Source organism: Xiphophorus maculatus, chromosome 3, assembly GCF_002775205.1.
Source record: "Xiphophorus maculatus strain JP 163 A chromosome 3, X_maculatus-5.0-male, whole genome shotgun sequence".
NCBI classification, from domain to species: Eukaryota; Metazoa; Chordata; class Actinopteri; order Cyprinodontiformes; family Poeciliidae; genus Xiphophorus; species Xiphophorus maculatus.
The window spans coordinates 22,869,037-22,896,247 of NC_036445.1; the positions used below are offsets into that span (position 1 = coordinate 22,869,037).

General features: G+C 40.5%; 1 protein-coding gene across 3 annotated transcripts in view; it reads left to right on the plus strand.

Moving 5' to 3' along the window:
- Positions 1–1,353: 1,353 nt before the first annotated feature.
- The window catches only part of ddc (dopa decarboxylase), a 29,920-nt gene continuing 4,062 nt past the window's right edge, over positions 1,354–27,211 (plus strand). The window contains exons 1-12 of one of the 3 annotated variants that reach the window (XM_023331254.1): positions 1,354–1,491; positions 15,723–16,011; positions 16,265–16,378; positions 16,486–16,605; positions 19,203–19,337; positions 21,421–21,564; positions 22,002–22,068; positions 22,417–22,511; positions 25,048–25,115; positions 26,095–26,171; positions 26,954–26,973; positions 27,063–27,161. In XM_023331254.1, coding sequence (XP_023187022.1) covers positions 15,811–16,011; positions 16,265–16,378; positions 16,486–16,605; positions 19,203–19,337; positions 21,421–21,564; positions 22,002–22,068; positions 22,417–22,511; positions 25,048–25,115; positions 26,095–26,171; positions 26,954–26,973; positions 27,063–27,161 — 1,140 coding nt within the window. In that variant the 5' untranslated portion in view covers positions 1,354–1,491; positions 15,723–15,810. Of the gene's footprint in view, positions 1,492–15,722; positions 16,012–16,264; positions 16,379–16,485; positions 16,606–19,202; positions 19,338–21,420; positions 21,565–22,001; positions 22,069–22,416; positions 22,512–25,047; positions 25,116–26,094; positions 26,172–26,953; positions 26,974–27,062; positions 27,162–27,211 lie in introns of those variants that run through there. The other 2 variants (XM_005811010.2, XM_023331255.1) reach the window with 2 other exon arrangements.

Below are 27,211 nucleotides of genomic sequence, written 5' to 3' on the forward strand. Positions count from 1 at the left end.
TAAAAAGCTTAAGGGATAATAAAATGGAATTGTGGCACTGGAAGTTCTCATTCTCTAAACTTTCTTAGGAGAAGTCTACCTCCAACAAAGGTCAAATAATGTATGGGTATTGGTCTTGTGAATAGCTGGTAAATAGGGAGCGTGCATTAGAATCATGGAGCTTGACCTTTTGACACCAGCTGGTTGTCACACCACTTGGATTATCAGTCATGGAAAAGTAGCAGCTTGAATTGTTATTGTGCATAAAAAAGATGACTAAATATTAACATATCTGAAGACCCGTTACCTCAAGTAAATAAATAACCATATGCTCATATATTGGTATTGTGCCAGAAAGGGATATAAAGCAAATCTGAATGCATCAAAGGTGATTTACATATGCCACTAAGGTCTGCTGATGTACATACCACAATTCCAAGAATTGTATGTGCTTTGGTTGGAATTATGTTGAGGTGTGCAAAAATATAAACCTTTGCTCTTTGGGATTCAGCAGAACACCTTGCTCATATCACCACTCGGGACTCATGCAAGCAAACCAGAGAAACAGCATTCTTAAAAGCAGCCCCTCTAGACAACATTGACAAAACTCAAGTCAAAGCTTGTATTGATTTACCAATAAAATGCTGTGCAGGGTATGTAGAGACAAACATTCAGGCATCTGTACTGAAAAAAGATTGGTTTTGATGTGTATTGTGAATCATTTACCCAATTTGTGTTTGATTTCAGCCAATTAGTGGTTGATCTGAGGTGAAGAATGATGAGTTCTCTCTCCTTTTTTCACTTTCCATACTGTGAACAAAGTACCAGTACAACTAGCCATGAAACTAACCCTGAGAACAGGACTTCCACCACTTTTTGAAAGTTGATATAGTGATATCTTAGGTTTAAAGGACTCAACTTCGCGCATTCTAACATTATTCAAGTCAATGTGTCTAAACAGGCCAAACTTTGTATTGTCTGAGCCTGAGTTTTCACCAACAGGACATTTGGCTTGTTCATGTGTGATCTACAGGGTTCAGTTGAACTTGTAACACTTCTTTCTTGGTCAGTATCCTCTCAGCTCATGCTGATTTTAAACTCAAACAAATATGACAGCAATGCTGCTAATGACAGGAACATCAGCTTTTATTCAATAACCGCACTAAATGTTTTTTTTGTGTGCAATCAGATCATGATTATTATTTTGTGAAGTGTATTTCAAAGTTGGGTTCTGTTCATCCATGCGTGCTTTGGGTTAGGAACACTTTATGAATCACTCTGCCTTGCGTTGACAATGATCCCCTTTCCTATTGGCTGGCCTCGTGGGGGTTGGTGGATTGTGGGTGGTAAGAGGCGAGATAAAAGGAGCAAATGTCTCCTGTCCTGCTTACACATACAAACACACTCAACACGTGCCTGTCTGTCTGCCTGGCTGCTTGTGGACGCAAAACAAAAAGTAGGCGAGGATCTACTATCCAAACACTGCTGCTGAAGGTCTCTGGATCTGAAAGTGTGAGTACACACACACACCCACACACACACACCACACTCACACCCACATCCATACAGCATGTCTAATCCTATTTGAGATAAGGCTTTGGATAATTGCTCTGCCGCTTAAAAAATAAAGATCCGCTTGGTAACACTTGTTGAATGGCTTGGTGCAGGGGGCAATGTTCGTGTTCTGTTGTACTGTTTGAACAGGCGTCACAAGAATAAGGTCCAATCTTTTCTCCTACCATCGAATTAAACTGTCATTGTGTTTCTATAAATCATTTACCCCCAAGCATGTCATGTTCGGCTACTGGTCAGCTGTATAGGGAGGGATGTTTATGAGGTTGTTTTTCATTTTACTAGTTGCAGCATAAATATGATCAGGTGACTAGAGAAGAATATCTTGTCAGGACTTTTTTATAGGAGAGTATCAGTGTGCAGAACCTTTTAAAGTCACACCACAGTGTAAGGAAAATAGACTGCGAAAGTGGCTTAAAGCTCAGTATGGAGGTCAATAGTCCAATTATTTGTTTAAAAATGTGCTGCCTTAATCAAAGGACAGCCTCTTAGACTTAATGCCCAAGCCCTTCATATTAAGCACAAATAAAAAATAATCCTGAAGCTGTTAAATATAGGTTTTAATCCTCCTTATTTGTGTTAACTCAGCTGGCTTTATTGTCATTTTTGAATGAACTGTAACGTCTGCAATCTTTTTTTTGTAATCTACTGATCCCTCTAGCTCATGTCACACAAAATACTTTACATTATTATTTATTTAATCTTTTCTCTGCAAATATTTATTTTGAGCAGAAGTTTAGACTGGGTAGTTCAATACAGGCAAACTGTAGATGGTTAAAAGCAATAAAAATATGTTTTTTTTTTCTTTGCTAATTTGTCGGTTTCAAGGTAAAGAAATTTGTAGAGTAAATAGCAAAATATCAGTCATATATTATATATATTTTACAATATGTCCTAATTAATTATTGCTATAGAAATGTAGAAAGTCTAAATCTTAAATAAAGCACAGTTGTCCAAAGTGGAAAACGACAACAGTTACATCAATACAGCAACTAGGAATTACAATTATATATATATTGTCAAGAAAATCCGAGCTCATCCCACTTCCCCATGCTGGAGATTTTAGTTTAACAGTAATAATAAATAAAGTTATCTTTAAAATGAATCACTCAAGTGACATCAAGGCCCAGCAGTAGACTTAAGTGTCAATAAAATAAATCTAGTTGTGTGTGTTGTTTTTGTCTCATGCAAACTTTGCTTTAATTCTACTTTTTTCTATCTAATCATAAGAAATCATAGTCAGTCAGAAAGAGTCATTAAACAGGAAAAGCAGGTTTCCTGGAAAAAGAGGAAGTAAGTTCCAGCCTGCAGATTTATAAAAAATAGCTGAGACTATTCCTTATTTTAAATCATGAAAGTTTAAAGAATGAAATCTAAACATTTTTGGATAATTTGATAAGATTCAAAGTAAAATACTTATATTAATATTGGTTTACTTGTAATAATACTTACACTTATATTTGTGGGAACACTTACAAGGAAAACAAGTAACTGTAACTTTAGTAGTAAATAATTAGAATCATGTATTATTCTTTTGGTTTCTTTTCAGAAAAACATCTGTAATAACTCACATTAGGATTATAATAAGTATAATTAATAAGTTATGGTTATAAAATCATAAATTAATGATAAATCAGAGAAGCTGAAGAAAATAAATGTGATATAAGTTATGGTTATAAAATTATAAATGAATGCTAAATCAGAGAAGCTAAAGAAAATAAATGTGATATAAATGTGATTTTGACATTGAACTTGAAATGGTGTAAAAGGTGTAACTGCAATTAAACATCACTGATATGTTGGAGGTAGAGAGTAGGTGAAAGGTGAAAGGCAAGGAACTAACAGGAGAGCAGAGATGATCAACGCCTTATTTAGAGAGTAGGTGAAAGGTTGTGCAGGCAATGGACATAGGAGGTTGAGCAACTCTGAGACATTAGCACAGACATCAGGACATAATGTCTGTAAGACAGTGATGGATATGAAATCATCTGAGCAGTCAGCCAATGAAACAAGCCCAGCAACAGTGCTAGCCAAAGAAACCCTATAAAAGGTGAGTGCAAAAGAGGAACCTTTCGTTGGATCCTCCGGGCAGCTTCGAGCCAAGAGATGGACAAAGAACTCTGCAGCTGAAGAAGAGCCGGGGCCACGGAGCCGAAGACTGTCCGGCCATGGGGACCAACCCGTCAGCCCCACAACCTGTGGCTTCAAATCGCACTTCTCTCATCGGCTGGGTTCAGACCCCAAAGACAAAGATGAAGACAAAGGCAAAGACAAAGAAGAAGAACTGGTGCCTTCCTTCCTGCCAGCACCAAGTCCTGTGTGACCTCACCATCCATGCGGAGAAGAAGCTCATCAGACCTACAGAGATTCCTGCCTTCGCTGATCAACATCTTCCTCCTGCTGCAACACCTTCCTCATCATCAGACCTGCGGAGATCCTGGCCTTCATCGATCGGCGTCTTCCTCCTGCTGCAACACCTTCTTCATCATCAGACCTGCGGAGATCCTGGCCTTCATCGATTGGCGTCTTCCTCCTGCTGCAGCACCTTCTTCGTCGTCGTGCCAGGTCTGGGGTTCGAGGCGCCATGCTCCGTCCGTCTCTCTCAAAGGTTCCCTTTTTTTAGTTTTCAGTGTCAGCAGTAGGGAAAGATAGACTAGATGATTGATTTTACTTATTTGATTATTTCTGCTACTGAATTAAGCTGTACTGACCCTTGCAAAAATGCCTTACTAATAAAATATTTAGCATAAAGAAAATCTAAAAGATGTTGTGGACATTCAGTTAATGAGTCACCTTAAAGTTCTTTGATGGTTGTAAAATAGCTGTGATGTTTGATTCTGGAGAGGAAAAAGTTTAAAATGTTTTTAAGTTGCTGGTAGCCCAAATTTAAAACGTCATCCTTGGGACTCGCCCGAGTCACTAAAACCTACCTGGTTCAATAACAAATGCAAGTTGTAAAATAAGAGAACGAGCGACCGTTAACAGGTGTGCTCTGTGAAACTAGTTGGCTGTAGGCTGCTCAGTCTGGCTAATTCACAGAGGGAAGAAGGGTGAGACACCTGGATGTAGGCCGTTAAAAATCAGGTGAATCGTTTCTCGAAACCAGCTTAAACAGAGTTTACTTCAGTTCTGGACAGGGTAAATCCCGGCAGATTTAGGAAACTCAATTAACCCGTTAGATGGAGAGCTGGTAGCACATCTCCCCTCTCAGAAGAGGAAGCAGAGAGTGAGACAGTAGAGACAGAAAGGAGGGGGGGGGTGTTGCGCAACAACAAGTGGCGCCCGAACAGGGACTCGACTAACGGAGTAGGAGGGCCCTATGCCAAGTCAGTAAAAACAGATGTGAGGATCTGAATAGCTCACTTGGTTTGTTAACTCTTAAGGAATAGAGTTAATGGTGACTGATATGGCCGTCAGTCACAACCCTTGCAGTAACTGTATGGCATACAGGTGAGGGAAAGCTTCTACTGAGGATAAATGACCGGATCCAGACAGTGAAGCTAGTAGCCAACATAGTCTAGACCCATCCCTGCTCGAGAGCGCAAAGAGAGGCTTTGGGGGATAGACAACTCGAACCGACAGAGAGACGGAGTGATGGATGATCACTTCGAGGAGGAAAATCTGGGGAAGAAACCGGAGGAAGCCGGCCGCCCAGATCGTTTGGAAAAGGAGGAGACCTCAACAGAACTGCATCAACTTTCTACACAGCTACTGTGACTCAGACCTGAAGCAAGGGGGGACGTTGGTTCCAAGAATGAGGAACTGAAACATCAACCCCTGACAAAGGAAAGTTGGCTCAGTCTTGCTGGAGTGGTTCGTGATGTAATGCTGACAAGAAAAGAAAAGACCAGCCTGCAAGCATGCACAAGAAACACAGAAAAGTATCATCAGCTGACGATGGATGAGGAAGCACACCGCGTCCTCCACTGCAGCCATCGAGAAGACATCCGGCAACAGAGGAACAAACACCAGCAGCTGACATCATCACACAGACGCAGACATGGTTAAAGACATCCTGCTGGACCCGGAGCTTGAAATTGAGCCAGCACAACCCACCAGTAAGAAACGACCGCAAGCGACATCTGAGAAGCCAGGACAACTGGAAGGGGCAATCTACACCGATGGATCCAGAAAGGGGTCCGACCAGTCGGCATACTGGGGATTTATTCTGAAGCAGGATGGCAAAGAGAGATGCCGTCAGAAAGGAAAAGCTCCCGGTAGTGCTCAAGCCGGAGAAGTAACGGCAGTACTGGAAGGATTGCTGGAGCTGGTGAAAAGGAAAATCAAGAGTGCCAGACCCGAGAGAAGCAGCTTGAGAGTGCGAGAGGGAAACAAGTAGCTCATCACAACTTATGGAAGAAGAAAGCAGAACTGAGGCTCCGCCCGAAACTTGAGGTGCAGCGACAAGGCGCACACCTGAGAAGAAGCCCTATGGAGGGGCAAAGATGACGACCTTTCGTGCCACTAAGAAAGGTTGTCTCTGCCGGTGTCGAGGTGGGACAGAACACCTAAGGACAGGTGGTCCTAGAGTAGCACGGGGACCAGGTAGTACGGTGCGTGCATAAGGCCCTCGAATATGCAGGCGTGCTACACCCCCGTGAAGAACTGAGCAAGCAGGACTGCTGGATGTCCCTTCAGCCCATCCGATGCAGCTGTGTGACTTTGAGGTATGTGGTCGATACGCAGGGCACCCAGGGCAGCGGATGGAAGGTTTGTTCATCAAGAGCACAGTCCCATGGGGTTCAGTCTGCATGGACGTAGCAGAGCCAATGGGGATAACAGGAAAGAGAGGTGAGAAGTACCTCTTGGTGCTGATGGACACAGTGACAACTGCTAGAAGAGCAGGTCTTCCCCTGCAGAGGAACTCCGTTCACGTCACAGAAAGCAGGGAGGCGAAGACACTTCTTCTTTTTGCTCAGAGAAGAAAAAGGGAAGTTGCAGCTCAAAGTGTCACTGAAAACAGGGCAGAGAGTTTGGATTAAAGCTCAAGATCGGCCTGCAGCTACGGGGATCAAGCTGAGATTCAACGCCCGAGTTTTTGTAAAGCAAGTACTGAACTTCAACACAGTACTACTGATGAAGAAAGGGGTCCATGAGGAAGCAGTGCTCAAGCCAGTTCTTAGCTACAGCGAACCAGAACATTACGAGACGATGGCCAGAGAATCAAGCACCATGCCATCCTACAGTAGACTGGCCACTATTACAGGAAGGTTGCCGTTCAAAGAACAACTTCAAGGCTTTGGACTGGGAGGGCCGTGAAGAAATTGGGCTATGCTAAAGAAGAACTCCAGTCACAACCTGATGGATTAAAATGGAAAAGGATCATGATTACGTATAAAGCATCACGATGCTTATGCGTTTTGCTTTGCTCTGCTGAACAGCCAGAATTTTTTTTTTTTTTTTTGAGGCCTTCTGTCTCAGCCCATCTTCCCTAAAGAATCATCCCACATCCTGAAGAACCGACAGTTCATCCAGCGAAGGTTCCTGTAGAAGAATCAGAGCGATCCAAGTTTTCTTCGACATTCATCACCTCATGGGGGAAATCAAAACTCCAAGGAGGGGGTGTCAAGAGAAGTGGAGTTTTGATGACTACACTGAGCCCTCTGTGACAACTGAGGATGAAGAATCTGCATCTTCACATCCCAGACGAACATCTTCTCTTTCCGGGGGATGAGGACGGCGAACTGCAGGAGGGTGATGGACTCCCAGCATGTGAAAGGTCTGACCTCGTGGAGGGGGTGTCAAGAAAATCCGAGCTCATCCCACTTCCCCATGCTGGAGATTTTAGTTTAACAGTAATAATAAATAAAGTTATCTTTAAAATGAATCACTCAAGTGACATCAAGGCCCAGCAGTAGACTTAAGTGTCAATAAAATAAATCTAGTTGTGTGTGTTGTTTTTGTCTCATGCAAACTTTGCTTTAATTCTACTTTTTTCTATCTAATCATAAGAAATCATAGTCAGTCAGAAAGAGTCATTAAACAGGAAAAGCAGGTTTCCTGGAAAAAGAGGAAGTAAGTTCCAGCCTGCAGATTTATAAAAAATAGCTGAGACTATTCCTTATTTTAAATCATGAAAGTTTAAAGAATGAAATCTAAACATTTTTGGATAATTTGATAAGATTCAAAGTAAAATACTTATATTAATATTGGTTTACTTGTAATAATACTTACACTTATATTTGTGGGAACACTTACAAGGAAAACAAGTAACTGTAACTTTAGTAGTAAATAATTAGAATCATGTATTATTCTTTTGGTTTCTTTTCAGAAAAACATCTGTAATAACTCACATTAGGATTATAATAAGTATAATTAATAAGTTATGGTTATAAAATCATAAATTAATGATAAATCAGAGAAGCTGAAGAAAATAAATGTGATATAAGTTATGGTTATAAAATTATAAATGAATGCTAAATCAGAGAAGCTAAAGAAAATAAATGTGATATAAATGTGATTTTGACATTGAACTTGAAATGGTGTAAAAGGTGTAACTGCAATTAAAGCTGCAAGCAGCCTCGGGCGGCCCTCGCAGCAAGCGCCGCTCCGGCCTATTGGCCACCGCGGGGGTTCCGGCCACCGCAGAAGCTCTCGCGCGTTTTCCAGAGCCGCGGCCCGCTCCCCACCGCAGAAGGTCTGCCGCAGTTTCCAGCACCGCCGCCCGCCAGCCGCCGCAGGAGCTGTCGCGCATTTTCGCCGCCCGTCCACTGGGCGACACGCGTGAATGCGTTTGGCAGCGCTCCCCGACGACTGTCAAAAAATCTGGTGCAGATCGGTCGATGCGTCGAGGAGATACAGCCCATGTATTAACTTAGGGGGCGCAGTGGAGCCAAATTACATTTCAAACCCGTCGGGCTCTTTAGAGGTGAACAAAGGTCATACCTATCCAGTTTGGCGCCAATCGGATGATCTATGCCTGAATAAGAGCCAAACGTATGTATATGGCGAGGGACTGATATTCGCCATTTGGCCACGCCCACACAGTTCAGCCAGCAGCGAGCATTGACAGAGTTTATCATCCGAATCATCTTGATTAGGTCAAGAGAGCCATAAACAGAGCTTTCCAAGTAAAAAAATAGCACTTCCTGTTCCGAGGGGGCGGGGCCTAAGTGATGTCATCATTTGACCATTGGATATTATTGGACACTCGATTATGATCAATCACTGAACGTTTGGTGTCTCTGTGAGTTTTTGTGTTAGAATTACAAATTATTTAATTTTTTCCTCCATTACAACATTGAACTTTCATTCCGTAGGGCAATGCTGCCCTCTGGTGTCGAATTACTGAAATAATGAAACTATTTCAGTGGGCAGCAGAGGGCAGCATTGCCCTACAAACAACGAACATGGACTGTTTATTATGTAATTACACAGAAGATCTCTCTAATTCATTCTGAGGGGGCGGGGCTTAGATGACGTCATAATATGATGACATAGCATTGTCAGGCATCACACCAGGATGAGTCAGGCCAAGTTTGGTGCAGCTCGGTCGAAACATGTGGAATCTAGAAGCAAACGTATGGCATCGGCGTTACAGGTCACTTCGCCTCGCCGCCACGCCCACCTGCTATGTCAAAGCCGGCCGGGGTTGGAATCCACAACACACCAACATGTTTTCTGTCTCTGGACACAGTTTCATGTTGATTAGGTCAAAGGGCTAAGATAGCGACCGTTCACAGTAAAACATGACACTTCCTGTTCTCAGGGGGCGTGGCCTACTTAAAAAAATAATTTCACCACAGGGTATTTTAGGACACCCGATGACGATCAATCACTGAACGTTTGGTCCCTCTATGTGTTTTTGTATAGGAAATATAAGAGTTTCGTGTTTCATGGCGAGTAGGTGAACTTTGACCCCTGGTAACCCCCCTTCAGCAAGCTCATACAGTCACCAATTTGATAACTTTAAATCAGACATGCCTTATGATCAGACTGACCGAGTTTGAAGTCGATCAATCGAAATCCCTAGGAGGAGTTCGATCAAATGCAAAGGCTGTAAACGTCAAACTCGAGGTCCAAAATGGACCTTCAATACAAAATGGCCGACTTCCTGTTGGGTTTAGAGCATGGCTCCAAGAGACTTTTTTGTACGTCCTGACATGATACACATGTGTACCAAGTTTCGTAATTCTAGGTTTAAGCATGGCTTGGGGCTGTTCATTTAAAATACTCTAGGGGTCGCTATAGAAAAATTAGGCCACGCCCACCAAATATCGCTATGGATTCCTGTTCGGGGATGGATAAGGATCCATCCTAGTGAGTTTGGAGCAGCTCACCCCGAAACTGTGGAATTCAGAGCCAAACGAAATTCGATGGCGTTCGCAACGCCGCCACGCCCACCTGCTTCATCGCAGCCGGTCGGGGTTGGAATCCACAACACACCAACATGTCTTCTGTCTCTGGACACAGTTTCATGTTGATTAGGTCAAAGGGCTAAGATAGCGACCGTTCACAGTAAAACATTACACTTCCTGCTCTCAGGGGGCGTGGCCTACGTAAAAAAAAAATTTCACCACAGGGTATCTTAGGACACCCGATGACGACCAATCACTGAAAGTTTGGTCCCTCTATGTGTTTTTGTATAGGAAATATAAGAGTTTTCTGTTTCATGGCGTGTAGGTGAACTTTGACCCCAGCTAACCCCCCTTCAACATGCTCCAAAACTCACCAATTTGATAACTTTAAATCAGACATGCCTTATGATCAGACTGACCGAGTTTGAAGCCGATCAATCAAAATCCCTAGGAGGAGTTCGATCAAATACGAAGGCTGTAAACGTCAAACTCGAGGTAAAAAATGGACCTTCAATACAAAATGGCCGACTTCCTGTGATACTTGCACTATGACATTACTTGTAAATTCTGAGCGTCTTAGTGCGCTCTACAACTGTACCGAATTTCAAGTCTCTACGATGAAGTAAGTGAATAGCAATGGGTCTGTTGAAAATTGCTAGTTGCCGCCGTTGAGCAATTTTTTTTGCAATTTTTGCGACGACCTTAAAATACGTAAATTTGAGCGTCGCTGTATGCGTCCGCCAAGTTTGGTGAGTTTTTGAATATGATAAAGCCCCCAAAAGGGCGATTCATTTGTAGGGAAGAAAAATAATTAAAGCTGCAAGCAGCCTCGGGCGGCCCTCGCAGCAAGCGCCGCTCCGGCCTATTGGCCACCGCGGGGGTTCCGGCCACCGCAGAAGCTCTCGCGCGCTTTCCAGAGCCGCAGCCTGCTCCCCACCGCGGAAGCTCTGCCGCAGATTCCAGCATCGCCGCCCGCCAGCCGCCGCAGAAGCTGTCGCGCATTTTCCCCGCCCGTCCACCGGGCGACAGGCGTGAATGCGTTCAGCGGCGCTCCCCGACGACTGTCAAAAAATCTGGTGCAGATCGGTTGATGCGTCGAGGAGATACGGCCGATGTATCAACTTAGGGGGCGCAGTGGAGTCAAATTACATCTCAAACCCGTCGGGCTCTTTAGAGGTGAACAAAGGTCATACATGTCCAGTTTGGCGCCAATCGGATGATCCATGTGTGAATTAGAACCAAACGTATGTATATGGCGAGGGACTGATATTCGCCATTTGGCCACGCCCACACGGTTCAGCCAGCTGCGAGCATTGACAGAGTTTATCATCCAAATCATCTTGATTAGGTCAAGAGAGCCATAAACAGAGCTTTCCAAGGAAAAAAACGGCACTTCCGGTTCCGAGGGGGCGGGGCTTAGATGACGTCATAATGTGATGACGTAGGATTGACGGGCAAGCCTCCAGGATCACTCAGGCCAAGTTTGATGCAGCTCGGTCAAAATATGTGGAAGGTAGAGGCAAACGTATACGAACGGCGTTGCCGCCATTGAAAACTGTTGGCACTTTAAAGCAAGCGAGACCAACTTCCTATCTGTCATCCAACACAGAATCACCTTGATTAGGTCAAGAGAGCCATAGATGAAAGTTTCCAAGGAAAAAAATAGCACTTCCTGTTCTGAGGGGGCGGGGCTTAGATGACGTCATAATCTGATGACATAGAATTTTCAGGTATCACACCAGCATCACTCAAGCCAAGTTTGGTGCAGCTCGGTCGAAACATGTGGAATCTAGAAGCAAACGTATGGCATCGGCGTTACAGGTCACTTCGCCACGCCGCCACACCCAGCTGCTTCATCGCAGCCGGTCAGGGCTTGGATCCACAACACACCAACATGTCTTCTGTCTCTGGACACAGTTTCATGTTGATTAGGTCAAAGGGCTAAGATAGCGACCGTTCACAGTAAAACATGACACTTCCTGTTCTCAGGGGGCGTGGCCTAAGTGATGTCATCATTTCACCACAGGGTATTTTAGGACACCCGATGACGGCCAATCACTGAAAGTTTGGTGTCTCTGTGAGTTTCTGTGCAGGATATATAAGAGTTTGGTGTTTCATGGCGAGTAGGTGAACTTTGACCCCTGGTAACCCCCCTTCAGCAAGCTCATACAGTCACCAATTTGATAACTTTAAATCAAACATGCCTTATGATCAGACTGACCGAGTTTGAAGCCGATCAATCGAAATCCCTAGGAGGAGTTCGATCAAATACGAAGGCTGTAAACGTCAAACTCGAGGTCCAAAATGGACCTTCAATAGAAAATGGCCGACTTCCTGTTGGGTTTCGACCATGGCTCTAATAGACTTTTTTGTACGTCCTGACAAGATACACATATGTACCAAGTTTCGTAATTCTAGGTTAAAGCATGGCTTGGGGCTGTTCATTTAAAATACTCTAGGGGGCGCTATAGATAAATTAGGCCACGCCCACCAAATTTTGTTATGAATTCCTGTCGGTGGGTGGATAAGGATCCATCCTAGTGAGTTTGGAGCAGCTGGGCCCGAAATTGTGGAATTCAGAGCCAAACGTATGGCAACAGCGTTACAGGTCACTTCGCCACGCCGCCACGCCCACCTGCTATGTCAAAGCCGGTCGGGGTTGGAATGCTCAACACACCAACATGTCTTCTGTCTCTGGACACAGTTTCATGTTGATGAGGTCAAAGGGCTAAGATAGCGACCGTTCACAGTAAAACATGACACTTCCTGTTCTCAGGGGGCGTGGCCTAAGTGATGTCATCATTTCACCACAGGGTATTTTAGGACACCCGATGACGATCAATCAGTGAAAGTTTGGTCCCTCTATGTGTTTTTATATAGGAAATATAAGAGTTTCGTGTTTCATGGCGAGTAGGTGAACTTTGACCCCTGCTAACCCCCCTTCAGCATGCTCCAAAACTCACCAATTTGATAACTTTAAATCAAACATGCCTTATGATCAGACTGACCGAGTTTGAAGTCGATCAATCGAAATCCCTAGGAGGAGTTCGATCAAATACGAAGGCTGTAAACGTCAAACTCGAGGTAAAAAATGGACGTTCAATACAAAATGGCCGACTTTCTGTGATAGTTGGCTTATAACATTCAATGTAAGTTCTGAGTCTTTTGGTGAGCTCTACAAGTGTACCAAATTTCATGTCTCTACGATGAAGTACGTTCATACCATTGTGTCAACAGAAAATTGCTAGTTGCCGCCGTTCAGCAATTTTTTTTGCGATTTTTGCGACAACCTTAAAATTCAAAATTTTTAAATTTTCTAGTCGCGACCGCCAAGTTTGGTGAGTTTTTGAATATGATAAAGCCCCCAAAAAGGCTCCTCTTTAGGGGGGCAGAATCGTAATAATAATAAGAAACAGTACAGATACAATAGGCCTTCGCAGCGCTTTGCTGCTCGGGCCTAATTAAACATCACTGATATGTTGGAGGTAGAGAGTAGGTGAAAGGTGAAAGGCAAGGAACTAACAGGAGAGCAGAGATGATCAACGCCTTATTTAGAGAGTAGGTGAAAGGTTGTGCAGGCAATGGACATAGGAGGTTGAGCAACTCTGAGACATTAGCACAGACATCAGGACATAATGTCTGTAAGACAGTGATGGATATGAAATCATCTGAGCAGTCAGCCAATGAAACAAGCCCAGCAACAGTGCTAGCCAAAGAAACCCTATAAAAGGTGAGTGCAAAAGAGGAACCTTTCGTTGGATCCTCCGGGCAGCTTCGAGCCAAGAGATGGACAAAGAACTCTGCAGCTGAAGAAGAGCCGGGGCCACGGAGCCGAAGACTGTCCGGCCATGGGGACCAACCCGTCAGCCCCACAACCTGTGGCTTCAAATCGCACTTCTCTCATCGGCTGGGTTCAGACCCCAAAGACAAAGATGAAGACAAAGGCAAAGACAAAGAAGAAGAACTGGTGCCTTCCTTCCTGCCAGCACCAAGTCCTGTGTGACCTCACCATCCATGCGGAGAAGAAGCTCATCAGACCTACAGAGATTCCTGCCTTCGCTGATCAACATCTTCCTCCTGCTGCAACACCTTCCTCATCATCAGACCTGCGGAGATCCTGGCCTTCATCGATCGGCGTCTTCCTCCTGCTGCAACACCTTCTTCATCATCAGACCTGCGGAGATCCTGGCCTTCATCGATTGGCGTCTTCCTCCTGCTGCAGCACCTTCTTCGTCGTCGTGCCAGGTCTGGGGTTCGAGGCGCCATGCTCCGTCCGTCTCTCTCAAAGGTTCCCTTTTTTTAGTTTTCAGTGTCAGCAGTAGGGAAAGATAGACTAGATGATTGATTTTACTTATTTGATTATTTCTGCTACTGAATTAAGCTGTACTGACCCTTGCAAAAATGCCTTACTAATAAAATATTTAGCATAAAGAAAATCTAAAAGATGTTGTGGACATTCAGTTAATGAGTCACCTTAAAGTTCTTTGATGGTTGTAAAATAGCTGTGATGTTTGATTCTGGAGAGGAAAAAGTTTAAAATGTTTTTAAGTTGCTGGTAGCCCAAATTTAAAACGTCATCCTTGGGACTCGCCCGAGTCACTAAAACCTACCTGGTTCAATAACAAATGCAAGTTGTAAAATAAGAGAACGAGCGACCGTTAACAGGTGTGCTCTGTGAAACTAGTTGGCTGTAGGCTGCTCAGTCTGGCTAATTCACAGAGGGAAGAAGGGTGAGACACCTGGATGTAGGCCGTTAAAAATCAGGTGAATCGTTTCTCGAAACCAGCTTAAACAGAGTTTACTTCAGTTCTGGACAGGGTAAATCCCGGCAGATTTAGGAAACTCAATTAACCCGTTAGATGGAGAGCTGGTAGCACATCTCCCCTCTCAGAAGAGGAAGCAGAGAGTGAGACAGTAGAGACAGAAAGGAGGGGGGGGGTGTTGCGCAACAACAATATATATATTAAAGGTTATATATTGTATATAAAAAACCTATAATAATGGGAACCTTCACTATAGGATGTTTTAAATATCTTAATCTCTAGATCTGAATCCTAAATCCTCTGATGTATTGTCCAACCTAAGTTTCATAGGAAATGACTGAATGCTGTTCTGTAGTCAGTTGTACAAAGCATTAAAAGTAGGGAAACCAAAAAGTGTTGCACCAATGATTTTTCTACTGTTGAATCATTGCAATGTGCTATTATATTTCTGCAATAAAATACTATTCATTGAAGGCTTTTCATATGTCTTTGTGTTTATATGTGTAAAAGACTGGTATTACCAGAGAATGTGACATTTTTATATTTAGTTACTTTTACTTTATACCTTGCACATGTACAGAGCTAAATAACTTCTATTTTACTGTCAGTCCTGCACTTTATATTTTATATTTAGATTTATATTCATATTTTATACTGTATTTTATTTTACTCTGGAGTAACCTCACAACATTGGAACCTCAAACATTGTCCTGAGCCGTATGCAACGAAATTTCGTTCTGTATACACCCTGTGCATGCAAAATGACAGTAAAGTCAGTCTAAGTCTAAGTCTAAGGAACAATTGTGCAACTGTGAGATGCATTGAGGCCATTTCCAGGGTAATTATAAGGTAATGGCCTTATTTACAGAACAAAAGCACTGGCTAGATAAAATCCTTCAGGTCAGTCGACCCATCTCTGGGGTCCAAAGGTAGAAATGTTAAATGACCTTTCTCTGGTACTTCCAGTGTTAATGACAAAAATGTTTTCTAAGCCATTCTTGCTGACAAAAAGCTGGTTAGTTCTATAATGTTCAGTCCCTTCCCCACCATTAGAGCAAAGGTTAATCTTGAGAGGTAATGTGTGTGTGCATATTCTTTCCTAAATATTCAGAAATTCCAAAGAAATCACATCCAGCTGCTTAAAACACCAACAACACGTCCTGCCAAATCCATAATCTGTACTGCTGCCCAGTCGCATCATGGATGCAGCAGAGTTCCGACGCAGAGGCAAGGAGATGGTTGACTACATGGCAGACTACTTGGAAAACATAGAACAGCGACCAGTGTACCCGGATCTGGAACCAGGATATCTCCGTTCTTTAATCCCCACTGAGGCCCCACTTGAGCCTGAGAGTTATGAGGAAATAATGCACGATGTGGAGAGGGTCATAATGCCAGGGGTGAGGTGACACCATTTGCTCTTTTTATTTGGTCAACACAATACAATTTACAAAAATTTTCCTATTGTTTTTTTTTTTTACCCACAAAAAATATAATATACATTTTTTACAGTAGTAACAAATATAAATCCTAACCCATGCAGTAGATAGAACATTATGTAGAATAATGTCTCTAAAAAGCGAGGTTGGCTTTTCACATTTGTTATTTGTAGTACTTACCTTTTCATCATTTATCTAATATATCTTTTTCCAGATCACCCACTGGCACAGCCCAAACTTCTTTGCTTACTTTCCAGCAGCTTCCTCCTACCCCGCTATGGTGGCTGATATGCTGTGTGGGGCCATCGGCTGCATTGGATTTTCCTGGGTAATCCGTTCACATATGCAACACTCTCTCTTTAATTGATGCTGCATTTCCACATTCTATCCTCAGCTCATAGAAGAAACAAGCTTTTGATTTCGGTGACATTTTAGGCTGCCAGTCCAGCCTGCACCGAGCTGGAGACAGTGATGTTAGACTGGCTTGGGAAGATGCTGCATCTGCCTGAGAGTTTTATAGCCGGGACACATGGCCATGGAGGGGGTGTTATTCAGGTAAGCATGTTTTTGTGGTGTCTCAATAGCCATTTAAAATTACACAGCCGAGGCTTGCTGCCGTCAGTCCATTAATCACGAAACATTAGATTTTATTGGAGTATATGCTGAAACAATGCTGTTTTATGCCTGCTAAGCAACATCTCTTTCTAATGTGTTTTCATAAAAAAATTAAAAAAAAAAGTTAGACGAAATACTTCAAACTATTTGGGGTTTACATGATGGGGTTGACAACCACAAGCTTCTCGGTACATTATTGGGATTTTATATAAAAGACCAACATAAAGAAACGCATAAAAATTGAGGCAGTTTCCAACAAACAGTTCCATAATTAGTGGCTACACAGGACATCAAACTTGCAAACAAAGGGCTGGAGCTTACTGATTAAATGAACTCAGCATCACATTTTTCAGGTTTTTATTTGTGAACAAACACAGAAAATAACCTTCTCTTATTCCACTTCACAGATATTCACTAAATGTGTATCACTTAAATATAAAACATAAACTTATTCAACAAACACTGAAGTTTGAGTAAAGTGGCAAAGAAAGAAAACATTAAACTGAAACACACACATATATTTAGAAGATAATTGTACTTGTCAAATAAATGCTACGGTTAATGATATTTCCAAATTTCTCAACTTTTGGCATCAGTCTAAATGACTTTAAAGATGATTACACACACAAATAACTGAGAAACCAGTATTTAGACTGACACATTTGTCTGCAATCATCAGCAATTTATGCACTATTGATCTGTTGTCCTTTTTTTTTTTTTTCTCACCGGCACAAACCAGGGGAAAATAGGCAGGAAATTGCCTTTTGATTGTGTCATTTCCAGGCGCACGACAGAAAAATGACAGTGATGGCGCCAGTATTGTTTCGTGTGGAAGAAGGCTAAGCATTAGTTTAGGGTTCCATTGACAGAAACCCAGAAGCGATAGATGCGTGCACATGTGTTATTGGGACGGTGAATGGTGCGGCAGGAGAGTGCACTCTGATGATAGATCGTTTCATGCCTCCTCTGTTGTTTCCACCTGAGTGAGGGGGTGCGTTTATGCGTGCGTGCTCATCTGGCTCATCGTCGTTTTGTTTCTGTCTCTGCCACTCTCGTGTTTTTTATAGCAGCTTAACAGCTCACTATGGCAACCAAAGGAGCTCTTCTTGCTGCTGCAGAGTTAATGAGTGTTGTGACAGCACAATGCCAGCCTATTATTACAAACCGTGTGTCACCACACAGAGGAAATGGAAGGACTTTTTTAAAAAGGTGACCTTAAAGTTCCTTTTATATTCTGTATAGCGCAGCAGTTATAACTATGCAAAACTTTGACCGATGTTGTGCTTAAATTGAATCAGCAAAATATAAACTAAAAGCAGCTCTTTGTTTGGGATGAATGTTTGTCACGGATTCTGTCTGTATAATTACCCCTTTTGCTGAAATTATTTGCTTCTGGTTGCCATCTATGTGCATTTTGTTTCCAGTCATCTTACTCCGCATCTCAATGCAGATCTGGTTGTTTACTGAGCTCAAACCTTCTATTTTTATATTAATTGTATACTTAGCAAATGTCAAACATGTCCTCTGTTGATGTTTAAAATTATTTCAGCACCTTTTGGAAATTGTCCTTATGTCTTGGCTGATAGCTTGGCATGTAGCTAGAAAAAACCCCCCAACAAAAATAATTATTAAATTGGAAGAACCATGTCCTTTCAGACATTTTATTAAGGACTGTCGTGCATTATAAAAGAAAACAGATTTTCAGCCATGTCAACTTTTGCTGCCATTTCAGTTCCTTCCTGTCTTGAGTCATCAGATGATTGAATTATTTTGGTGCTTGTTGATCCGAAGCACCAAGCCTTTTAAGGACAATGTTGCTGCTGATACACCTGTGTATGTGTTATTTATCTCTTTTACGTGTACTCTTAGAACAATGAGATTGTTCCATAAATGAAAATATTATTGACTCAGTTCACAATATATATAAAAATCCCACAGATTGTTTTTAAGCATTGGTTTTTATTAATTACTATGATTTTCCACTTATAGCTGATGGGAATTTTTTTTTGAATATTATGTCAGACCTATAAAAAATAACACAGAAAAGAGATCTTAATAAAATCTGCTTAAATCTACTTAAATGTTATTTTCAAAAATGTCATATCTGAAAAACAAGCCTTATCCAAATCGATGTTCTGAATTATGTAATTTGACTGTATATTTGTATAAACCAAAGGGCTCATAAATGGAGGAATAACATTCTTTGATTCAAAATGTGGATTTTTTTTTCCAACTTTAATAACTCCTCTTTAAAACTGTTCAAGTTCTCAAAATTTACTATAAACTGAAAAACACATGACTAATTGCAGTTAGGGTTTATTTGTGAAAGAAAATAGCGGATATATAAAATATAACATACTACTAGATTTTTCTCAATTTTAGACACAAAGTGGTTTGCAGAAGCGAGGATCATATTAACAAACCCAACCACAGTATTCTCCTGTGTGTCTGAACATGCCTTGTTTCCTTGAATATATTTTATTTGTTATTTTTTCAGACATTTGTAACATGTAGATGAACCTGTAATTGTCTGACAGGGCACGGCCAGTGAAGCGACCCTGATGTCCTTGCTCGCTGCCCGGTGTAAAACGATCCGACGGGTCTTGGTGACAGACTCTAAAAAGTCTGAATCTGAAATCCTCTCTAAACTGGTGGCATATACCTCTGACCAGGTAAGTGTAAGAGTACAGAAAAACCTTTGTTTCAAAGAAAATAATCATTGTTCTAGTTTACCTGAATTCCAATTTGGTATGCCTACTTGACAATATTAAAACTGGCAGTTTTTACATTAAGGTTCAAAAGAGAACCGAGATGTATATTTATAAAGTTTATGTGACTGTTTTTTATCGTCTTTCTTTTTTTTCTTCTTCTTTTATTTAAGAAGTCGTCATCATTTTTTCCAACATGCGTCACAGGGTGAAAAATAACAAAGTCAGAGTGGGGGGTCAGTGAGGCAGTAGCTATTGCTGATCAGGTTTGAAACCAGACTGACTTTGTGATTGGATTATGAAGTTGCCTGAGGGCCACAGAGACCTTTAGCAGGGATCCAGTTCATGTTCTTCAGCAGCAAGTAAGAAGAAGTCTTCTTTCTAGCATGACAGGCTTAACATAAACAAGTGATGATTGCCTCAGTGGAAGACCAGGACAAAATGTTGAATTTAAATAATTTGGAGCCAAACAAAGTATAATCACAAAATTGGGATGTATTTTCTATACACTTTATTTAATAAGCTTAATAATTAATACGCTTATTTGATTTGTTTTACTCCTACAGTTTCTTTAGACCAATGCATTTTAAGCATCTTCCGCTCTGTTATCTGTATTTATTCAGTGTGACATTAATAAAATTCCTTAAAGCTACTGTCCAGATGTTCCTGTAAAACCCATCAGACTCACATCAGATATAGTTGGAATCTATGGAACAACACAAAGCTCTCATTTATTTCTCTATTTGGTTGTTGATGGTCATTTCATCGAGACAAAATCCAAAAGATGAGCTTCCTGGTAAGACAAAGTTCTTTTGAGTATGTCCTTCTGTTTTTCTTGTTTTTTCTCTGGTTCTGAAGAGCCAGATCTCTAACCCAAGTCTAAAATAAGGATTCATAGCAGCACAGGACAAATCTTTCTTTTATTGGTAGGTTTTGGTCACATTAACTGTTTAACAAATTGATGCACTATTTTCATTTCTGGGACACCGAAACCAATTATTTTTAACGATGAGTCAGATCTTTTATTTCTTTTTTACTTCTTAACTGTTGAATCATTCAGCTAAAACCAAAACAGCCTTATTTTGCCAAACAGTGTTCGTTGTGGTGGTTTGTACGGTCTGTCTCCGCATTGAGTTGGCTTGAGCTCCATTGCTTTACCCAGGCCAGAATACCTAAACCTGGCATGTCTCTGCTTTACCCTGTAACGAAGCACTAGCTCTCCAGTCCTAATAATAAATAGGTTCTGAGCAGAATACGATAGATCATTCTTTTCCCAGTGAGATCTGCTCAAATGAACAAATTAATGTGTTCTTTCTATTATTTTTTGCATATCTGAGACTTTGAAACAAGGCTTTTTTTATTGCTTCATAGTTCAAAAGAAAAATGTTCTGCTAAACCATAAAAGTAGGATTTCTTGCGGTGGCATTGTATTGAAAAATTCACCCTTTGTCTCTGGAAGAGGTGCGGAGGGTTACAAAAGCAGAATACAGCATTAAGTCATTTCAAGGCTGGTAGATACATGGAAACTACACAGATGGGAAAAGTCAAGCAGGGATATAAACTGATTTGTACGATTTAGAGGTGAAAGTCTATTGCTGCCATCTTCACTTTATGCTTCAGCTGCACCATCCAAGGTGGCATCACTCTGAGCTTTGGGGTCATCAGACTCAAACTGATTCAAACATAGACAGCCAAACTCAGACGCAATGTGAATGTGTGAGAATCGGGGTTGTGACTGATCAAAACCTGCTCATCTGCCAAGTTTTTAGCTAATATTTAGATTAGTTTAATTCTTGATCTTGATCATTTAAAAAAAGGTCTTTATAAATCCTAAGTCGGTTTAAATCGATCATACAACTATGTTGTTGTATACATTTATTGACAAGAAAATACACCCACTGCTGGGTAGTATTGGACAAATAACTTTTCATGTTCATGAAAACCAGGAAGATAAATGGCATAAAAACTGGGAATCAATACCCTCAGAAGGATTAAAAACGTTCTTATCTTGTCTTTTTCTCCAATATCACTTATCTTCCCATCTCAGGCTCATTCCTCTGTGGAGCGGGCCGCCCTGATTGGAGCAGTAATGATGAGGAAGGTTCCTACTGACGAACACTACGCTGTTAGAGAGGAAATGCTGAGGAAGATGGTGGAGGAAGACAAAGCAGCTGGTCTCATCCCTTTCTATGTAAAGAACACAAAGCACATCTACCCACAGTACCAAACGCACATGTAGACACACTTCCAGCCACTGAGCTGTGGCTGTCAGCTATGATGTAATTTCCTCCTGAGGCAGCTGTATGCACCCAAGGCTTCTGCTGAAAGATAACAATGTTTCTGTCCAAACTAATGTATGTCTATCGTGTTAGGGGCAATAATTCCTGCCTCATCTGGTTCCATAGACTTAATTCAACGAACAACAAAGGGGAGGCTGTAGTTGCTTTCCAAGACAAAATCAGACTGTCAGAAGGATTTAAGAGAATAACAAACCAGGAAAAAATCATTTAAATTCACTTTTCTTGCGTAGAAATCTTCAGTTTCAAGCCTTACTGTGGTGGCTGTGAAAACAGACTATGACATACCGAATGCTTCAAGGTTCTGATTGCCGACATCTGTGTTTTTCAGTTTTGCGCGACTCTTGGGACCACACCATCATGTGCATTTGATCATATCATGGAGCTGGGACCGCTTTGTAAGTCAGCAAGTTGCAGCCAACTACAATCCCTCAGATTACTCATGGCAGGAAGCTCTGATGGCTCTATCTGATTTTAGATAGGCACATTGTTTCTTTTATTTTCTTTATAAACTTAATAAGAAGGAGGACGTTTGGGGAATAAAGATCAAAAGCACCAAGGAAATAGAAATGTTTATTACATTACTTGTATCAGTGCCATTTCAATGTATATTCAGTATTTATTTTTGTAGGCCTTTAATTTAGAGAGATTAATCTTTGAGGCTCAGCATTATTTTTTTAATTAAAAAAATCCCAACCCAGTTTATTCTCTAAAAGTTTATGTAGCCACTTCTTCATCTTTTTCAGGTAATAAGGAAAACATGTGGATGCACATTGACGCAGCTTATGCTGGGAGTGCCTTTATTTGTCCTGAATTTAGGCCTTTACTGAATGGCATTGAGGTGAGTAAAAATCCTTAGAAGTGCTTTGTTCGTATTCCACTATGCAAAAAGTATTTACGCCCCTTTAGCTTTTTCAAATTCTGTAATGCTATAAGCAGAACACTTTATCACACTTTATGTAATTACACTTTATGACACTTTATGACAACAGTCATAAATATTCATGAAGACTTACTCATGTTCATGACAGGTGTTATGTCATGTCAGTCTTATTCACAACCCGTCAAATAAAGTGTTACCGAAACTTCAAACTGCTTTTGATATTTGAAGTACCAAGTGGAAAGAAAGACAAAGTTTCAACATTTTATTTTATTTTTTACATATAATGTTCTTTCCAGATTTACAACAGCCCTATATGGAATCAGAGCTGCTCAAGTAATATTAATGTGTCTGAACGTCCCAAGTCTCAATCAAATTAACAGTATATTACGAGACTTGAAAATGATAATTCACAGACACTCTCCATCCAAACCATTTAGTTTGTGGCTGTGTAGAATTGTTAGAGACATAGTATAAAACACCTGTATGAGCAGATGCACCAAAAACCATGAATCGTTTTCCTTGCCCGTCACAATTGTGCCTCATTTTCTCCTTTTCTCTAAGGAGAAATCCTATTGAAATGTAACAAGATTTTTGGTCATAATCTGACTAAATCAAACGTACAAGTGGTATGAATGCAGGGAACTACATAGCCCACTGCTGAATTGTCAGTTTTGCAAAACTTAATATAATCAAGTTGCACCAATAAACCTCCTTGGCAAAATACAATAAAATTAAATATTCAAACAAAATGGCCCTTGTAATAATACAATTATTATTACAATATTACTCGTTGTATTATTACAAGTAGCAATACTCATCCACTTTCATAGGCACAGCCTGTCTCCGACTAACAAGGAAAAACACTTTCTGTTCAGTTGCCTAAGAATTATCTGTTATTGGATCATTGCGACAAAACACTGACTTTATGGTCCTTGAAAAGGGCATAACGTCAAGGATGGCCTAATGTCAAGGAGGACGCATGCAAAGCAGAGCAACGGGCCGAACCATCGGCATAAGACGCAGGAGCATTAATGTGCCTTTTGATTCTACCCAAGCAGCTGTTGCTCCCCGATGCTGTGCAGAGACACAGAGATAAGGGCAAAGTAATTTCCTGAGGCAGAGTTGGACCTTTATATATCACCGTTTATTAGACACACCAGTTCAAAGAGCGGTGGTAAAGAGATAGGAGAAGGCTGTCTTGATGCTAAAAGCGCCAACAGTTTGATCTTTTCTTTGACTCGTAGAAAGCAAATGCACTTTAAGTTTTAATGTCCTTTTCTGTAATTTTCCTGTCTTTTCCATTTTGCAATATTTGTTGTCAAAGTCTATATTTTTTTTGTCATCTCAGAGCTGAGAGCATAAAACAGTATTGCAGTGTTGGGTTGGAACATGAGGTAGAATCCTGGTCCTTTTTGCATCAGAACGACACCTCCCTGACTGTCTGGTTGCTAGGATATGAGTGATGGATAAGGAGGCAACCATTTTGAGTCAGTCAGCATGGCAACTGTCAGCCAGGACTCTGAATCACATTGTCTCTGTGTTGTGTTATTGCATTTGTGGAGGTAGAGGAAAGGATATTACAAAAGATAGGTAACAAAAAGATGGGAGCAGATTGGGAATAACTCATCTCTAAGCGAGGAAGGAATGATATCTAATGCTCCATTCAAGCTGCCGACTGGATGCTCCTCTTTTGCATTGCAAATAAGTTGGGTCCCCTTTAGTCTAGACATTAATGTTGATGACTAGATTTCCTCTGCAACCACTGAGATGGATCATGAGGTTATATATTAAAAAAAAAAAGTGATTTTCACAATTAATTATTCAAACTTACACCAAATCACGATGATATTTATTTGTTTTGGTACAAAATATATTTATTTGCATTTCAGCTTCAAACTTCAGTATGTTTTATTGGGACTTTATATGATAAGACCAATACAAAATACAAAACTTTAACCAGATTTCATGTTTTTTCATGTTCTTTCAGAAATAAAGCATCTCTACAGCAAGATGCTTTCACCACTATATTTCACAGTTGGGATTATCTTGTTTAAATTAGCACACCCCTTCATCCCTGATCTGTTTAGTGACTTCCTGGATCTGCATGATGCGGTTTTTTCAATGGTTCTTTAGCAAACCATTGATGCCTTCAAGGAACTAGGAATAACTAGGAGGACTTTATTTTTTAACTTCTAGGGATAGTTACACTGGGTTTGGTTTGGTTTTGTTTTGCAAGTAAAAGAAATTAAATACAAATTTATCCCACTCTTTTATGATTATTACTAGTAAAACATTTTAAGAGTTGTATATTATTCCTTGTTGTGGACTACCTTGTGTTTGTCAACCACAATAAATCCAAGTAAAATACATAAATTTGAGGTTTACATGTTAAATATTGTTAAAGTTCAAGGGGTGTAAATACGTCTGTACGATTCTATTCATGTGAATCAAGGAATGACGTTGCACAATAAATAATTTTGTCTTTATTTTGAAGTATGCAGACTCTTTCAACTTCAATCCACACAAATGGCTTTTAGTCAACTTTGACTGTTCTGCAATGTGGTAAGGGTCCAAAACTCTGTTTGCTTAGCTTTCTGAAAGCTTTTCTTTTATCATGCAATTTAAATAATAGTTTACATATATCAATGATATAAATATTTTTCCAAGAAAGTAGCCCATTATTTGAAAGTCAGTGTTCATACTTGTCACAATAGCTTCAAGTTTGTCTTTGCTTTCACTCATGGATCCATGAAGCTACAATGAGAACTGATATCCATCTACACCTTTATCATTTGCACTGTAAAAATAGAACCCTGCCTTCCACCTGGCCCATCTGTCAGCATGTACTAAATAGTGCTTGCTCTACAGGATAAAAATGGCTTTTTAAATAACTTCAGATTTGCTCTACAATTTGTTTGAAGAGGTTTTTAAATAAAAATTTTCCTCAGTCTGACAACAAAATAAATAAACATTTTGGCAGTGTAGACATTACTGAATGTGCATGTGGATAAGTAATAAGAAAAAAAAACAAAACAGGTTTTATCCCAATTGTAAAAACACTCAAAATATAACTGTAAAAAGACCAGAAATAGAAAGTCAAATTGTAAAACGTTTGTTTGATGAGTAGTTTCTGAAAAGATAAAAAAAATCCTCAGACAGTAGGTTTTTTTTATATTTCTGAATTTATATGAACACATTTATCCTCTCACTGAGTGTTATGCCTTAGTAATGTTTGATGATCTGAAACAGGAACATTTTAGGATGATTTATTGTCAAAATATAAGGAAAAAACTTCTGTATCAATTAGTGTTAATTTAAATTAATGCTCCAAAAGCACTTGTATTGAGTTTTATTCACTTGGTTTATGCTAATCAATGTACAGAAGTAATATTGTTCGAGACATACGCTGAACCCAAGCCAAGTAGTACTTATAGTAACCATTCATAAACACAGTTCATAGTTTATGAATTTCAGGATATAATGGTCAAAAATATATTGGGTGAATTTACTGAAGTACAAATGTTAATCTGATTATCAACAGGGTGAAGAAGAGGGCAGACATCATTGGAGCTTTTAAAATGGAGCCTCTCTACCTGAAGCATGAAAACCAAGAGTCAGGTAGAGTCTGAATCATTTTTCAGTCACTTTCAGCTTTAATATGCAGAGCAGTTGAGCCCCATAAAAGTATTTTGAATTTTAATCTATTTACAATTGCAAACATTGATGTTTTGTTTGAGCAATTTAGTGCTAGAAAAACACAAAGTTGTTGTTTTCACCTTTACTAAATTTTATTTTCAAGAGGCATTCATGTCAGTTAAATTAACATTACTGGATTACTTTTAAAAGCATTTAAACTCTACCCAGCTTTGATGATATAACCCCTGTCTCTGTCAACATGTCTGTTATACGTGCTTTGTGTGGGGGTGTGCACTGTCTCCGTCTGCAGATGGGCTCAGATTTGCACTATAATTAGTTTGAAAGGTAGAGGCAGCTGCCACCCTCCACATCGAGGCACCTTACAAAAGCCGGACTCTTCAATCTAATTAGTGGTTATTAGCACAAGCTAGCCCCATTCTGCAGAGACCAGCTACCTGAAGGCGTTGTGGAGTGACAAGGCTCTGATCAGTAAGATAGAGAAGGTGGGCACATTGGAGAGGAACAACACCTGGCCAGTTAAAAAATAAGCCTGAAACTTTATCAGCAAAACGATTCCGAAACTAAAATGTGTTGGTGTTTCACTGAATTAATTCATGTCTATGAAAAAAAAATATACTGTCGGGTGAACTAAGAACATCACCTCAAAGAGATTAGTATGTTATTCTGACCGCCTCATGTGTGAATACAAAATTATCGTCTCACCAACATTTGATGATCAGCATTATTATCTTTTCTTTCAACAGGTCTGGTCACAGATTACAGAGTAAGAGAAACCATCATTATGAAAGACCAGAATATCTGCAGTAACACAAATGTTGTGGATTTGACCACTTTTTTGTTTCCAAACTCCAGCACTGGCAGATTCCACTCGGAAGAAGATTTCGCTCTCTGAAGTTGTGGTTTGTGTTTCGAATGTACGGGCTGAAAGGCCTGCAAGCTCACATACGAAAGGTAGGCAACCAGCTGAGTGAATGGGTGTTATGCTTACAAATGTATCTTTG